Genomic DNA, 17,308 nt, shown 5'->3' with positions numbered 1-17,308 from the left:
CAACTGTTATATGTTATTAATGTTGAGGTTGCATAATTTACTTTGTAACTGCAATATAACTGCGTTATAAAACTGTTATATTGCTCTGTTATACATTGATTATAATAATATAACTGAAATATGCGATATTATATAACTATAATATTTGCATACTATGTCTATGCAAGGTCGATAGATGGAGGAACTGGCGAAGTAAGGTCCTCGCATCCACTTCATACGATTTGACCCGAAAATGGCGGCGAAATGTAGGTTATTCTCGTTTTATGCGGGATACATTAGTAAGAACGGTGAAGTATTTTTGCATAAATGCAGGTTTTGGCAAAACAACCTGGCATTTGTGTTTCACAACACTCTGTTCACTTTGTTGTCGACTTTGCCTGCTGACTGACATACACATCAATACACATGTATATACCATGATACTACGTGTACATACATACATACATACTCGCTGTCCCGAAAATGGCAGTCATGCGAGGACCTTACTTCGCCAGTTCCTCCATCTATCGACCTTGTGTCTATGTTATATATCATTTTTAACATTCAGATGTCGAGTTGTCCGGTAGATGGCTTCGTTTCTCGCATGCAAAATATAATACAAAATATATATAGGAACGGTAATCACGGCAGGGCACAACTTGTATCGTAAGTCCATTTCTACGATGAAGTGGTACATTTTTGAACGAGTAATAAATAGGAGGAAAGTACGAACGTGTACATAACGTTTAGGAAAATAAATTAAACATACACCTGTAGTTGTAGAGACTAGAGAGAGGAAGAAAGAGTAAATAATATATATTCCATTTATATAACATTTAAATAACATTTTAGTAACACGTTATATTATTGTTATATTACTGCAATTTCGTTTGAGTGGGAAATTACAACTACATATACGTTACATGTAACGAACATGTATATTGCGTGTTACATTCTGTTATATTATGGCAATATCATTGTTATATGACTGTGTTTGCTGGGGGTGTTAATAATAAGTTTAATTAGGTGAATTTTGTGCATGGCATGTTTGACTGCATGTAGAAATCTTCTGCATCGACATCGGATCGGAGCTATTACTATTTGTCGATTTTCTGCAAAACAAATCGCGATCCTGGCAACCCAATCGTTTGAGCAACAAATGCCAGGTCTTATTATTCCAAACGCATATAATGAAGATGATAAGACCCTGCAAAATGTTTGTTAAGTTACTGATGTCCTCAATAAACTCCGGCAGGCTATTTAATAGCATTTCCATTAACCACGTTATAATCTCCATAGACCAACTTAAACCCATTACCACGGACAACTTCAAATATAAGCTGAACCTGCAAGCAAAAATTGGTAAAATTTAAATGAAAATAGCTCTTTCTACAAAAAGTCATCGTTTTTTTTCAAGCATCATGTTTTCAAGATAATGATAAATCAAGATAATACAGTAGATTATCACGTTGCAGTGTGTAGTAATATACAGACCGTTGCCTATTGTCATCGTGACGCCTACTTTCCGAACCTTGTAATTGTTGAGCTATATTTTTTCTAAGGCTCCGAATTTTCAACGCTGTGTGTATAAACAGGCAAATATTACAGACGATAATAATACTGATGGGTGCCCAAAAGTATAGAAACTCTGCTGTCTCCGCTGAAAGGAAATATAAAATATAATTTTAAAAAGTTTTTATATTCAAATTGATGTTTTATAAAATGTTTTGCTGAGTGAGATCATATTAGACTATAAATTGAAGATTGCGATTGTACATTGCTGATCGAAAGATTTATAATTGAATCAAGTAGTTTCTTTATCTATTTATTATTAATAAATGTGCGAATTAATTCGCTTTTTAAAAAAATTAGGAAACAGGAGATTCGTCAGCTGCCCGATAGATGGAGGAAAGTATTAAAAACTGATGGCAAATATTTTGAAGAATGACATGTTTATTACTTTTTGAAAATAAAAGCTCAATTTTTTTCAAAAAAAAGCTGAATTAATTTGCGCATCTGTATTGGATTGACCAAAATGTCCATGTTGATGGATCCCCTTAATAAAATTCAAACGCAAAACTGCATTCAAAATTAATACAAGAATTTGCATTACCGGAAGGGTCATGCGGATTTTTTTGCAAGGTGTAGATACAAAAATGTATAATATTAACTCTTAATATAGATGCATTTGAACTGTACTAAGGGCTCGGCATGATACTTTTCGGTCAGCTCAATATGTTCTTTACCTATTTTGTCCTAAGTGAACGAATCTCTAGTATAGATAATACAGTGATATCACTTACTACCGAACCAACACATATCGAATTCTGGCCGGATAGAGTCATTCGGTAGAATTGAAGTAAAATCCATTATAATACAAATGACAGTATGAATGAAGGCGCCTCCCCACACATAGATCGAATACATCATAAATCTCTTTTTCTCTCGTTGCTTTATGTTTCCTTGTAATGGCCAAGGTTTTCGTCTACAAAATGCATTTGAAAAGGATTGTCTGTAATAAAGTTTGCAAAAATGCAATTTTCGTGCACTTTTGTATGATGAGGCCTCAAAAATAAATTTCAAAGTAATCTTTTCGGATTAGCAGATAATAACGAAGATATTTTTATATTACATCCCAGAGGTCAAAATTCGGCATTCTTCAAGTCATGTATTGTGCAATTCAACGTGCAATTAATCTTTTTAATTTTCAATTATTAAAAGTCCTATTTATATTTATATTTGTACTAGCTGTTCGAACCGTATTTATAGTATTAAGTAGTACAATATGAAATGCAACTATTACTAATGTCTTCATATATCCGTATCGAGTCGACAAGACTGCAATTATTTTTATATATCCTGATTGGATCCTCGTAAAGTTTGAAAAATGTGCAATTTAGACAGCATGACAAATTTCTCCAAAAACAAGTTGGCGATAAGTGAAGAAAGAAGAAAAAGAATATAAAAAACAATGCGTGTGTGTGTTTGTATGGCCGATAAGGTATGAATGAATAAAATATTGAAGTTTTTCATCTTATATAAAGAATTTGCTAATGATAAAGCTATATTTAATCAATATTTCCATATTCCACAATATTTTAGTTCATTATATACAAAAATTGAAAATTAAATATGGGAATTGCATACAAAGTGACAAGAATTGATTGAATCAAGAGAACGATTAACGATTAATAACTTGTATAAAATAAGACTATATGAAGTAAAAATATATAGCAATATTGTAAACACAATTTCGTAAAAGACGAATATTGCTCGAATATACAGGGTGTCCGATAAGTAGCTTCTATCCCGAAAGAGGGTGGTAGATTGGGTCCAACTGAAAAGAAAAGTCGTATATCATTTTTTAAAATTCGCAATAATATAACCGAGTTATTAACCGATTAATATTAACATATAAGAGCGCGAGAAGCGAGACTGCGAGAGGCCGGACTCAGTAGGTATTTACTTCTTAGATCTAGCGACGACGGACGCGTCCGATAGCGAGAGGCGGAGTAACGCGGCGGCGAGCAGTGAGCAGTTAGGGGCGAGCGGCGAGCGATGCATGACATAATAATACTGCGCCGAAAAAAGTGTCCTTTCGGTGACAGCAAGATGTTGTGCTATCTTTTCCACACCACCTTGCGGTAGATAGCTTGGTGCGTTTTTTTTATAGTGGTTTCCCCGGTAGGTCTAATCCACTCTCGTTATTTATCACTCTCGTTATTAATGATCATTAATGTAAAAGTTGCTCAAAATCCCTTCCTCCTGCTTGTACACAAAATTCGGCCCGATATGGCGCACCGTGCAATGCGCGACATTGTTCGAAGGGCCGAATTTTGTGTACAAGCAGGAGGAAGGGATTTTGAGCAACTTTTACATTAATGATCATTAATAACGAGAGTGATAAATAACGAGAGTGGATTAGGCCTACCGGGGAAACCACTATAAAAAAAACGCACCAAGCTATCTACCGCAAGGTGGTGTGGAAAAGATAGCACATCATCTTGCTGTCACCGAAAGGACACTTTTTTCGGCGCAGTATTATTATGTCATACATCGCTCGCCGCTCGCCGTTCGCCGCTCGCCGCCGCGTTACTCCGCCTCTCGCTATCGGACGCGTCCGTCGTCGCTAGGAGATCTAAGAAGTAAATACCTACTGAGTCCGGCCTCTCGCAGTCTCGCTTCTCGCGCTCTTATATGTTAATATTAATCGGTTAATAACTCGGTTATATTATTGCGAATTTTAAAAAATGATATACGACTTTTCTTTTCAGTTGGACCTAATCTACCACCCTCTTTCGGGATAGAAGTTACTTATCGGACACCCTGTATATTGTTGACCGGAAAGTCCGTGTGGATTTTTTTAACAAAATTCAACTCAAAACTTATACATATTTATCCATATCTTGTACTAATTGTAAGTCTTAATTTTGCCAAATCTTGTTTAAATTTTGCTAAACAAATCCGCATGAAATATATGGATAAAATATGCTGTAAAATATTTGATTACTCACCCAAATGTCCACCAAATGTCGAAGCACATCACATTTAGCCAGAAGAAACTTGCCGAAAATGAAGAGGTGATAATGAGAGCTAAAACAGTCACACAAAGGCAAATTATTATCTGAAGTATTATCTTATTTATCTGAAGAAATATATTGGGTCATTAAGTATGAAACTTTACAAATAGAACATAAACTTTTGCATTTTTTGGCACATGGACATGATTTATTTTCAATCGAAGTATGCGCCCATGTTATCTACACACTTCTGCCATTTTAGTGGTAGTTGGTCTATGCCTCTACTATAGAAGCCAGGAGTACGGGAATCGATGAAGTCGCGGAGGGCTGTTTCGACTACCTGTTGAGAATTGAAGAATTTTCCCACCAAGAAGTTGTCCAAATTCCGAAAGAAGTGATAGTCGGTAGGTGATAGATCTGGTGAATATAGTGGATGACGGAGAGTTTCCAATTCCAACTCCTGTAGCTTTGCCACGGTCAGTCGTGCAGTGTGCGGTCGAGCATTATCATGCAACAGGATTGGCATTGACCGATTGACCAATTTCGGTTGTTTAATAGCAAGTTGTTGCATCATTTCGTCCAGTTGCTTGCAATATACTTCAGCCGTTATCGATGTACCAGGTTTCATAAAGTTGTAGTAGATAACACCTGACCTGGACCACCAAACAGTCACCATAAGCTTCTTCTGTGTGATGTTGGGTTTCGTGTGATGTCTCGGTGGTTCATCAGCGTTCAACCACTGATGTGAGCGTTTACGATTGTCGTAGAGTATCCACTTTTCATCGCAGGTCACAATTCGATTCAAAAAAAGATTCATTTTTGTGACGGGAAAGCAAAGAAAGGGAAGCCTCTAGACGTTGCGTCTGCTGCGCATCGGTCAATTCGTGCGGAAGCCATTTGTCCAACTTCTTTATCTTACCAATTGCAGCTAAATGAACAATATGGTGGGTATAGAAACATTGAATATCGATGCCAATTCACGTGTACTTTGAGATGGATCGGACTCTACTACGGCTCTCAAGTGATCATTATCCACCTTCGTCTTTGGTCTTCCACGTGGCTCATTAGCGAGGCTGAAATCTCCATCTCTGAAGTTTTTGAACCAATTGCCCACCGTTGCTTTAGTAGTTGAACTTTCACCAAATACAGCGTTGATATTACGAGCTGTCTCCGACACTGTGGTTCCACGGCGGAACTCATTCATAAATCACACGAATTTTGGACTTTTCCATAGTTCTATAAAAAAGAATCCACCAATAAAACTAATGAAGATATTTGAACAAACAAATATGACATTTGAAGAGCGAACATACATCTATCACACTAACCTAACCTGATACTGACGTCTGGCGCCAAATTTGAGATAACAAATGTTAAAGATGACGCTTTTACATTTGTAAAGTTTCATACTTAATGACCCAATATATATTTGTATTTTGTTTATTTAGTTTTTTTAATAATAGAGGTAACATATAGTTATTATTAAAAACATTTAAAAAAGAACATGAATGACTGTATATTATAACTGTATATATACATATATATTGTAACACATATTCGTCTCCTTTTTAAATGTTTTTAATAATAAACATACATTACCATGTTATTAAAAAAAACAAAACGAATATATATTACAATCCAACACTGCCATACAAATTATATTTACCTAAATCTCTCAAATTCTTTTCATTTATAAATCTATATTGAGAATACAGAGATAAAATAAAAACTTGAAGAAATGTTTCATTACCAGTAGAACTTAAAAGTAAAAATTTTCCAATAGAAAATCTTGCCGATCATATAGATAAAATTCATGAAAGTTACAAAAATGTGCGATAAAAGAGTTTCTCTCGAAAATTGGAAACTGCTCGAAATAACGAAACAGCTATTTATAGATATAATCATAAAGTCTGACGAGCAATGTATTCTTGCGCAATAGACAACAGATCTAAAAGATCATCAACCTTGTGTAGAACTTGGAATGCAGATCGACATGAAATTTATAAGATATGACAAATGTACAAATATGTATACCGCTGTAGACTATGTATATTTACTATGATGTATGCGAGATGTACAATTCGATCAAGTGGGGGAAATTTCGCAGTAATTTATCTAGTAAAAGCCTTTTTACATTAATGTGGTAACACAAATCAAGAAACAATTACATAATTTTAAGGATATACCGATTACGATGCAGAAGACTTCAGAAAACCATTCATGCGGAATCAAATGCGTCGTCGCACAAATGCAGTTCGTTATCGCCATACAGCCGACATATCCCCGCAGCGTTAAACCATGTAGATTATTCAAATCGGGCAGTAGCCAGTACACAAGATACGTAGCGATCAGAAATGGCACAGAAATAACTAGTGCGTAAAAATACACTACTAAGTCGTCCTCCTCTTCTTGTTTTCCCTTCTCTTCTTCTTCTTCTACTTGACTTGTATTTAAACAGTGGACCAATAGGTACTCGTGGACCAATAGATATTTTTGTTTTTTTACCCTCGCTAAACAATATTCATGATAATTCAATAGACGATCTTCCGACTTATCAAAAACTAAGGCTCGTATTATGGAACCGTTTGACAGGAGATACCACTCGGTCTTGTGAACGTGTGGAATCAGGAGAGATCGATTCCCATCGCATGGATGCTGTACCACGAACGAGAAATGCTTTCGGAGATCATTCACGGTGATGTTTAACGGTACGGTAAGATTGGTTCCATAAATAGTTGGGAACTGTAATGCCTTCGTTTCATTCGCTGCATCTTTCACACATTCGTCTTTAATAAGAAATGCATCAATATGACAGCATAGCGGCACAAGAGGCTTTTCAGCGTTGTCCTCGCTATCATTCAATGTCTAGAAGAAAGAAGTGAAAAGAAAGAAAACAGGTGATACCGATCCATAATTATTAAATTATTGGAAAACATTCGTTATATTTGCCAAATAAAGTTGAAAATTAGGACAATCATAGCAGAACAAAAGTAAAATTTTTATTATCGGTTCAATAAATCTTGTTATATTCATACTGTTACGTAATACTTTTATGTCTAGAAACAGCCCCTTTAATCCTCTTTTTCACAAAACACTAAATTTGTTATTTTGTGTTGAATCATTTTTACCTCCAAATGAATATATGGGGTAAAATTTCCTTTCCATGATTCTTCAGATTTTTTCTCCGATCGATTACTCTCTAAAGCGGTGACCGTCACTAGGATTGTGAAAAACACAAGAAGCAGCATGCTTCCTACATGCAGTTTTATTCTGTACTAATTAATGTAATGATGTTATGAATGTGACTACGGTAAACCCTGTGCCGCGGCTGCAAATTGACATCTCTTCCGAGGCATTCTTCACGGAAGTCACATTACTCACTACCGCATGCAATTAGTGGATATGATACTGAGAACGATAACGTTATAACTCTCTAAGGAATGACAGGCCCGTATGTATCACGTAATAATAGTAAAAAACTACATAATTAATGCAATGTAATTCATTGTATTGCTTTTTATAAATATTTTATACGTATCATTTATATATATCAAGCAATATACATTTATTTCTTCAGGAAGCAATAATGAATGCAATTTTTTCAATATTTAACTCTTTGAGTGTGAAGCTCTTCAGATTTAAACGCTCTGTTGACGGCACGCGCGCGGCTCGCAATTGTGATTGCTGTGAACGGATACTTTCTCGCGTACCGCGTACTCGAAATACCAATTGACTATACACCGTGCAACTAAATATTTTTAATTCTATTTTACTATTTTAATTCTTTATTTACGCTATATTAAATAAAATATTTAACATGCCAATATTTTTCTCCGGACGCATATATGCCCATAGCACTCAAAGGGTTAATAATAAATATTGATAATTTGGCCATTCGTATAATGATCTGATAATCATATCTTGCAGCACAAATCGATAAAATAAAAAAAGATTGATTTTTTCCTCTATCAAGCGACGCGGTAGCGTCGCGACGCCAAGTACATAAAAAACAAGGTTTCGAGCAATAAACATCACTGCATAGACGTCGAACGTTGCCAAATTCATTGCATAAACGTCGAGCGCTACCGTATAGTTTATCTGGAATTCATGTCATTTGACAGGTCACATAAACTTATGATTAAAATATTTCAGGAACTAAAGCCTTATTTAAAAATCTAACGGCACTTTAATAATATAATATGGATGCAAGCTTTCGATTGCGACCAATTCGAATAAGATTGGTGCAGTCTATCCTGAGATATTGTAACTGAATGTTAGAATTGTGACGTTTCGTTTTCCTCCTTTTTCGAAATCAGGTTCAGACTCACGTACGTATGCTCGCACATACACATGCAAAGCGATTTTGTAACTCAAGCTGCTGTTCACACAGGCATGATTTAATTTATTATGAATTAAAAATGATTTTAATAATACATGGGAAATGTTTTATTTTACGATAAAGATATAAATCGCAAATACTATAAAAAATGTGATACATAGGAAATGTTTTATTTCACGATAAAGACATAAATTGCAAGTAATTGCAAGCAACATCATCGACGACGACGACGATGACGTTGCACCACGTCGATGACGACGACGTTGCACCACATCGACGACGACGACAACGACGACGATGACGTTGCACCATGTCGATGACGACGACGATGACGACGACGATGACGTTGATGTGGTGCAACGTCGTCGTCGTCGTTGTTGTCGCCGTCATCGACGTGGTGCAACGTCATCGTCGTCATCGTCGTTGTCGTCGATGTGGTGCAACGTCGTCGTCGTTGTTGTCGCCGTCATCGACGTGGTGCAACGTCATATTAGTTAGTGAGAAAGGGATTGACTGCACCAATACCACGAATTTCATTGCATAACGTCGAGCGCTACCACATTCATTGCATAAAATTATAAAACTCGTAAAAATGATTTATGTGAAAGTAAAGTTATATTGTTAAAGTTATAATAAACAATATTGTAAATCACATAGAAAAATTTTGTTAGCAAAACAGAAAAAAGTATAAAATATATAAAAATAATTTACATTATATAAAAATCAAAAAATTATTCTTAATAAAATTCTTATTACAAATTGCATCGGAACGATGTACGTGTTAGCATGCAAAATAATTAATAATAAAACATAAAAAGAAATTATGTAATACTAATTATATGTTCAAAAGAATATAAAACTAAAATATAGTCAAATTTTAAAAATTTACAAAAAAGAGTGAGATCCCTAAAAAACCTTTTTAAAAAAAGAAAAAATATACGCCAAGTACATAAAAACTCCCAACTTGTCAAAACTCAAAACTAAATATGAAATCAATAATTAACTAGCCAAGTATCTAGAAGTAGTTTGAGTATTTTACCCAAACATTTTCCATGCATTCTCTCTTATCGCATGACGACATTGAAGTACTTGGCGTGCTCGGATCACATTAAAACGTCCTGTCCTACCTATAAGAGACACAAAATCATTTGCGAGTCATTATTGAAAATCATGAAGATACAAGATACAATACAAATCAAGATATTGTACAAATTTACAAGAATACATGACCACTGCGATCCGGGCACGCCAAGTACTTCAATGTCGTCATGCGATAAGAGAGAATGCATGGAAAACGTTTGGGTAAAATACTCAAACTACTTCTAGATACTTGGCTAGTTAATTATTGATTTCATATTTAGTTTTGAGTTTTGACAAGTTGGGAGTTTTTATGTACTTGGCGTATATTTTTTCTTTTCTTAAAAAGGTTTTTTAGGGATCCCTTTTTACTTAATTTTGATTAATCTTCAAGGGAATATTGTTGTTTTTATGCTTATGTCTCGTAGATCTCGAGTAACATTATCGCAATCCATGGTACTAAATATCTCTGTTAAGATCGAAGATATACATCAGAATACGTCGATACATCGAAGATGTATGTACATTAAAATAATATTTGAAATCATTGAAACTTCATAATTATTAAAACAACATTTTTAAGTTCCTTTCATATAATTATATATATAATTTTAAGGACTATATCAGAATGTTGTTTATATGTGGCAATACGGCCATGTTCTACTGGTAATTGAAGTAATTTATGAATAATAACTGTCCATCAATATTAAAAGCTGCTATCGGTTGCTGCGTTACCGCTGTTTCTATTCCAATATATTTTTTAATCCCACATCTAATAGTTTTTATCAAAAAACTCTTTTCAGTATACCATCTTCATCGCTTACATAAAGTCTAAGAATTTCATTATCATCAGATATACCAGCAGTAATTCTATCAAAGAGGCAGTAATTCTATCATTTTGATCAATTTTTAATTGTATATACCACCATCACCACTCTCGTCGTTGAGTTCGTCTTACGAATATAACAATCTTCTATATCTCGTACAAGTCCTCTTAGCCACAGCAGCTCCTGGTTTGCCAATGCCATGGCAACGTACTCTGATTCCGTCGTGGAGAGCGAGACAGTCGCTTGCCTCTTGCTGCATCACGACACGGCACTCTTTCCTAGGAGGAACAGGTATCCGCTGGTTGAGCGACGCGTGTCAACGTCTCCGGCCTAGTTTGCGTCGCAATATTCTCTCAGCTGGCCGACTTTCGACCCCTCGAACTTCAGGCACATCTCCTTGGTTCCTTTCAGATATCGGAGCACACGTTTCAGTGCATTCCAATGCGCCTTCCCTGGATTCTTAGCAAAGGAGCCCAATGTGGTTACAGCACAGCCTAAGTCAGGGCGCGTACCTTGATACGCGTATATGAGACATCCTAGCGCCTCGCGGTATGGAACACTTTCCATTCTCTTTCTTTGCTCCTCTTCACTTGGCATCATATCCGCTGTCAGGACTTGGTTGGCGTCTAACGGAGTCTCCACTGGATTGCAATCCTCCATTCTGAACCTCCGCAGCACATCCTCTATGTAATCCTTTTGATCAAGGAATATCTCCTTGGCTTTCCGATCTCGTCTCACGTTTATACCCAGGATTTTTGAGACAGGTCCCAGGTTTCTCATTTTGAATTTTTGCTCCAGTCTCCTAATAATCAAATTTTTCAACTCTTTATTATTCGTGAACAAAAGTAAATCATCTACGTACGTGGCTAGATACACGACGCTTCCGTCGTCCTCTTTTCGGTAGTACAGGCTTTGGTCCACCTCTGAGCGTTTGAATTTGAGATCCGATAGAGCCTGATCCAGCTTCTTGTTCCAGGCGTATGCACCCTGCTTCAACCCGTACATGGCCTTCTTGAGTTTACAGACTTTTCCTTTTTGTTTAGGTTCTACGAATTCTCCTGGATGCTCCAAGTAGACTTCCTCCTCTAGATCTCCGTTCAAGAACGCTGTCACGACATCTAAATGCTCTATATCGTAATCGTGCTTAGCAGCTACCGTAAATAGACATCTCAACGTACTGAATCTTACGACTGGACAAAACGTTTCATGATAGTCAAGACCCGGTACTTGTTCGTAGCCTTTAACCACTAACCTTGCTTTATATTTTGATGAATCATCTTCCGGATTTCTTTTTATTTTGAAGACCTATCGAGATTTTAATATCTTCTTACCTTTGGGTCGATCGCACCACTCCCAGGTCTTGTTCGCCTTGAGCGCGGCGAGCTCTTCCTTCATCGCTCGTTCCCACTCCTTGCGACGGGGACCATTCAAGGCCTCTTGAATCTTCACCGGCTCTACTTCCGTTGACTCCGTGGATACGTTGTACGATACGTAATCCGGGAAGGTTCTCGGCTTTGGTGCTCGGCTGCTCCGACGAACCTGTCGTACTTCCTCTTCTTCTGACGGTTCTTCCTGGCGGTGCGCGGCTTCATCGTCGTTACTCGGCTCATTGACTGCTTCATCTTCGGTGGAGGAATTCACCGATTCATAGTCACTCTGAACTGAATCTCTCTCATCTCGCTCGTTCTGAGAGTCTTCATCGTTGAGAGTCTCGTCGTCCGAATCCTCATCTGCCTCAGGTTCCTCACTGCTTACACGAGTTGGTATCAGGTCAATTCCTTTTGACTCGTCCTGCACTGCGCTTTCGCAGAATATCACGTCTCGGCTTTTGAACACCTTGTTGCTATCCTTATCGTACAGGCGGTAACCTTTTGAGTGCTCTAGGTAGCCTATAAACAAACAACTTTTTGATTTTTCGTCCCACTTACGGCGGAATTCCTTGGATACATGTACTAGCGCTTTGCAACCGAAGACCCTCAGGTGACCCAAATTCGGCTTCCTTCCAGTCCACATCTCGTAGGGCGTCCTGTACTGCAGACTCTTCGCCGGGGATCGGTTTATCAGGTAGACTGCCGTTGAACACGCTTCCGCCCAGAACTTCTTCGGTAGTCCGGCATCGAACAGCAGGCACCGCGCCTTTTCAACCACTATGCGGTTACTTCTCTCGGCTAAGCCGTTTTGCTGCGGCGTGTACGGCACTGTCGTCTGGTGACGTATCCCTTCTTGTCGGAGATAGTGGCTAAACTGCTCATTTACATACTCTCGACCATTATCAGACCGTAAAGTAAGAATTTTGTAACTAGTCTGTTTTTCTACATACGCTTTGTATCTTTTAAACATATCGAGAGCCTCGCTCTTGTTTTTCAAAAAATAGATACTGAGCTTTCTCGAGTAATTATCAATAAAAAGTATAAAATATTTCGAACCTCCTATGGATGTGTTCTCCATCGGTCCGCAAATGTCGGTGTGGATCAGCTGCAACGGTTTCGACGCTCTCTTCCTTCCGTCTCCTTTCGTCGGAAAGGGCTGCCTCGCTTGCTTGCTCTTGGCGCACACTTCGCAGGGCTGGTCACCAGGATCGTCAAACTTGAGGCCATCCGCATGATTGTCCCGTAGGAGTTTCATATTCGACCTCCCCAGGTGGCCGAGCCGCCTATGCCACATCTCAGGATCCACAGTGCTTTCACTGCTGTACGCTACATCCGTCGACTGCAGCAGTTTGTAAATATTGTTCGCTGGCTTTGCCACTGCAATTAAACCTGCACGCTCATGCGATATTTCACAGATTTCTTCTTGGAACGTCAGCTTCAATCCTTTTTCAGTCATCTTCTTCACGTACAGCAAGTTCACAGATAACTTCGGGACGTAGAGCACTTCTTCGGCTTGTACAACGCCAGCTTTCTTGCCCGTAAACACCGGTATGTTCACTGTGCCTCTTCCTTCAACTCGCAGCTTCGCGTTGTCGGCAACGATCACTTTCGATTCGTTTAGCTTGACAAAGGATGTGAAAATGTCTTTGTGCGGTGACATATGTGCTGACGCTGCCGAATCTATAATCCAGTCCTCACTACTGGTAGCAGCTGATCCGCTGGTGAAAAACGCTACCTTCAAGTTGTCTTCTCCTTTCTTCTTCTCACAACGTTGTGGTTTCCTTGTTTTCTCACTTTTTCTGTTCTCGTCGCAGTCGCTCGCATAGTGACCGATCTTCCCGCAGGAATAACACTTCGTGCCTTTATGTCTTGTTTTTGTTTTCGTTCCTTTCGACGACCTTCCAACATGGTACGCCGAGCCATCATCATTCGATTTCGACCTTTCTGGAAAATTCGATTCCTGTAACAGCTTTGTTCTGATCGAATCGCCCGTGATCTCCATTCCAGAATTTTCTAAGGCTATCACCATTGGATGATAAGTATCTGGGAGTCCGGCTAGTAGCACCGTTCCCAGCCATTCCTGGTTTACTTCAAAACCTATTCCCGTGAACTGGTGGGCGGCAGACATGATTTCATTCACGTACTGCGCCATGGAATCGCAGTTCTGCAGCCTCGTGGTCGTCATCTTTCGCAGGAGGCCCACTTCCCTTGTGAGTCCCTTGTCTTCGAAAGCCGCTTGCAGATTCGCCCATGCGTCTTGCGCCGTCTGTGCCTTCGCCACGTGTACATAATTTTTCTCGTCCACGCTCAGGACGATCTTAGCTTTGGCTTTGATCTTCTTGTCCTCGTTGATCTCTGTTCCTAGGACAGCTTTCCATAAGCCATCCAGTTGCAGCGAATTCTCCATCGCTATCTTCCACGTTGTATAATTTTCTCTGCCTTTCAGCTTGGCAATAGGGGGTAAAGCACCCACGTTCGCGTCCGTCATCTTCTTTCACACGTGCCTTTTCACGGTAGAATGTCAATGGACAACGCGCGGTCTTCTACAGCGATTTCAATTACGAAAAACGAACCGACTCGAGCTTTCCTAGGCAACCTGGGCCCATAACCATCTGTTGGATATTAAACGGATTAGGAAGCGCGGCCCGGTAACTGAGAAGGACACACACTGACACGAGAGTACTGTATTTAGCAGGGTTGGGTAACTTTATTTTTTTTTTTAACTAAGTTAAGTTTAAAGTTAATGACTCAAAAATTAACTAAGTTAACGTTAAAAGTTACTTAAACAAAAATTAACTTATTTAAAGTTAAGTTAAAAAATTAAATTAACTTATTAAAGTTAAAAGTTAATTATGCAAAACTATTATATTTCTTTACGTAATTAATGTTTCAATTATAAATTTTTAATTTAGATGATGATTGACCTTATAAAATAGGCTTCGCGAAAAATAATAAACATATACAATAAACATATAAGATGATTATTGTCTATTATAAACTAAAGATTGAGATTCGTAAGCGCTCTATTCAGTGTTGCCAGTTTTAAGACGCGGCGCACAGTGGGAGAAAAGGCTCTGTTTCTGGACAAAAATCTATCGACAGTCCAATTATCAACCGATTTAAAAAAATTTTTTTTAACTTACTCGTTATGAGTTCCTCTACAATGTACTACTACTAATTTTTCAAGATAAAGCTGAAATTCAGAATGGCGCATCCATTATGGTGGTCAAACATATTAAACTCCCGTGATGGTGAATATATTACCTATATTATCTACGCATATACAGATTTTTAGAGTCACTAAATACGAATCTGAAATCAAATTGTTTAAATTCAGAATAACATTCGATATGGCAGTTAAGAAAAACGAAATTTTTCTTATTAAGTAGATCTGCACTCAAATTGATATCTAAGTTTTTGGGATCGCTAATTACAAATCCGTAATTTATATTTCAATTTTTAACGAGTGACTGAATTTTGCATTATAAAGTATTTTATTAATAATGCAATACTTAATCCCTTTTGCCACAAGATATGTAAAAATGAATATGTGCGCGCACGCGCGCGCGCGAGCGCGTGTGTGTAAAAGGGTTCTTATCTATCTTTTTATGCTTTTTGTGTTTTTTTATTTTTAGATTTTTATATATTTTTTTGGTGACTCTAAAAATCTGTATATACGTAGATAATATAGGTAATATATTCACCATCACGGGAGTTTAATATGTTTGACCACCATAATGGATGCGCCATTCTGAATTTCAGCTTTATCTTGAAAAATTAGCAGTAGTACGTTGTAGAAGAACTCACAAGTAAGTTAAAAAAAAATTTTTTTAATCGGTTAATAATTGGACGGACTGTCGGTAGATGTTTGTTCAGAAACAGAGCCTTTTCTCCCACTATGCGCCGCGTCTTAACTGGCAACACTGGCTCTAATAGCGCTGCCAACCATTTTCACGATTTTTAATATTGATGAATGATTTTTAACTTGTATAAAAAAATTAATACGTTAACGTTACTGCCTTAAAAATTAACTAGTTAAAGTTAAAAGTTAATATGTTTAAAATTAATTAAGTTAAGTTAAAAGTTAATAACTTTTTAACTTTTTAACTTAACTTTTAACTGTTTAACTAGTTACTACCCAACCCTGGAATTTAGTTAATATAATGTTTATTAATATACAACGAAGATATATATATACAGGGTGTCCCATTTTATATTTGTCAGTAAAATATTTCGATACGACGTCGTTTCAGAGAAAAATGTTTCAGATAAAAGTTATATGGCTTCGAGGGGGCAAGATGATGATATTCTCAATTTAATTGTAGATGGCGCCACTTTCGAGATTTCATCATGGCGGCCATTTTTTTAAATAGAAGTCGATTTTTCTCTCTAAGTGAAAGTTGTAGCTGATAATAAGACGAATACAACGGTTTTTTGGTTTTTGAAATTGGACCATTTTTCAGTGAGTTAAAGCGTTCCAAAGTATACTGTTTTATAATTTAAGTATACACATAAACCAAATCCTGTATCGAAAAATTTATAGTAAATTAAGCACCCCAATTGTGAGAGGCAAGGGGACTCACATTAAACAAGCACCCCAATTGTAAGAGGCAAGGGGACTCACATTAATAAAGCACCCCGAAGGGAACAGAAACCTACTACGTCCACGCCGTTGTTCCTGGGTAGCGCTAAAAGTAGGATAGTTGATAGAACGGTACACTTTGGATAATGCAAATGCCGGCAGTATTGTAACTTGTAGTTCTCATAACTCGAATAATATTTAACGAAAAAATACTTTATTATAGTGTTTTGAAAAGCTCTCGAGGTAAGCTACAAGACTGTATAATGAGAAATAAAGAGATCCATTAAAAAAAAAGTTAACCTTCACATAAACCTTGACAGGTGCACCCAAGGTCAAATCAATGGCAGCATCTTATGTCCCCCTTGAAGTCATAAAACTTTTGTAAGAAACATTTTTCGATACAAGATTTGGTTTATGTGTATACTTAAATTATAAAACAGTATACTTTGGAACGCTGTAACTCACTGAAAAATGGTCCAATTTCAAAAACCAAAAAACCGTTGTATTCGTCTCATTATCAGCTATAACTTTCACTTAGAGAGAAAAATCGACTTCCATTTAAAAAATGGCCGCCATGATGAAATCTCGAAAGTGGCGTCATCTACAATTAAATT

General features: G+C 37.3%; 1 protein-coding gene across 2 annotated transcripts; it reads right to left on the bottom strand.

Moving 5' to 3' along the window:
• Positions 1–926: 926 nt before the first annotated feature.
• Positions 927–8,552, bottom strand: LOC113562955 (G-protein coupled receptor Mth2-like). 2 transcript variants are annotated; one of them, XM_026973806.1, is made up of 6 exons: positions 7,628–8,552; positions 6,686–7,364; positions 4,494–4,572; positions 2,283–2,491; positions 1,474–1,639; positions 927–1,325 (listed from the first exon to the last, which is right to left on the bottom strand). In XM_026973806.1, exons 1-6 carry the CDS (start codon positions 7,745–7,747, stop codon positions 998–1,000), a joined length of 1,581 nt encoding a protein of 526 aa, XP_026829607.1. In that variant the 5' UTR covers positions 7,748–8,552; the 3' UTR covers positions 927–997. The 2 variants fall into 2 exon arrangements, with proteins under 2 accessions (XP_026829607.1, XP_026829608.1); XM_026973807.1 differs by having other exon boundaries at positions 2,283–2,464; positions 7,628–8,551.
• Between the last annotated feature and the right edge of the window lie 8,756 nt (positions 8,553–17,308).

The sequence above is a fragment of the Ooceraea biroi genome, chromosome 11 (genome assembly GCF_003672135.1).
Source record: "Ooceraea biroi isolate clonal line C1 chromosome 11, Obir_v5.4, whole genome shotgun sequence".
NCBI classification, from domain to species: Eukaryota; Metazoa; Arthropoda; class Insecta; order Hymenoptera; family Formicidae; genus Ooceraea; species Ooceraea biroi.
The sequence above is the reverse complement of the archived record's forward strand: the minus strand, read 5'-3'. Positions and strand labels throughout refer to the sequence as shown.